Here is a 424-nt window from a genome sequence, read left to right as displayed (position 1 = left end):
GAATGGGCGGACCCTTCCCTTAACACTTCACTCCAGCATCGAAAGTATGAGGACAATAGTCTTGACCCCATCCTCTGTGTCTGCAGTCAGACAGGGCAGACTCGGTGCCACGACAGGCAACATCATCCATCCAAATGGGGCCAGATCCTGGCCCAAAGTGTCCTTTAATAGGAGCTTCAAGTGCAGATCCACAGCCCAGCTGCTTACAAACCACTGCAGCATCTTTCATGTCCCAGTAGTCACCACACACGGTCCCCCACTGGCCCTGGTGTTTCACCTCCACTCTCCCAGCACAGCGCCCGCCGCCATCCTCCAGCCTCACCTCCGCAGCCCCTTCCAATACCAACATGGAACCCGTCAGGAGCGTGCCCATCCCCAACCTGCAGGTCTAGGAGTCGAGTCACAGCACCAGGGTGTGAGCCCT

General features: G+C 57.5%; 1 protein-coding gene across 1 annotated transcript in view; it reads right to left on the bottom strand.

The window, feature by feature from the left end:
* Positions 1–349, bottom strand: part of LOC104127482 (scavenger receptor cysteine-rich type 1 protein M130-like) — a gene marked incomplete at its 3' end in the record, with an annotated part of 1911 nt that extends 1562 nt beyond the window's left edge. The window contains exon 1 of the mRNA XM_035895678.1: positions 67–349. Coding sequence (XP_035751571.1) covers positions 67–349 — 283 coding nt within the window. The remainder of the gene's footprint in view (positions 1–66) is intronic.
* Between the last annotated feature and the right edge of the window lie 75 nt (positions 350–424).

The sequence above is a fragment of the Egretta garzetta genome, unplaced genomic scaffold, assembly GCF_000687185.1.
Source record: "Egretta garzetta isolate BGI_Z169 unplaced genomic scaffold, ASM68718v1 scaffold1766, whole genome shotgun sequence".
Taxonomy (NCBI): Eukaryota; Metazoa; Chordata; class Aves; order Pelecaniformes; family Ardeidae; genus Egretta; species Egretta garzetta.
The sequence above is the reverse complement of the archived record's forward strand: the minus strand, read 5'-3'. Positions and strand labels throughout refer to the sequence as shown.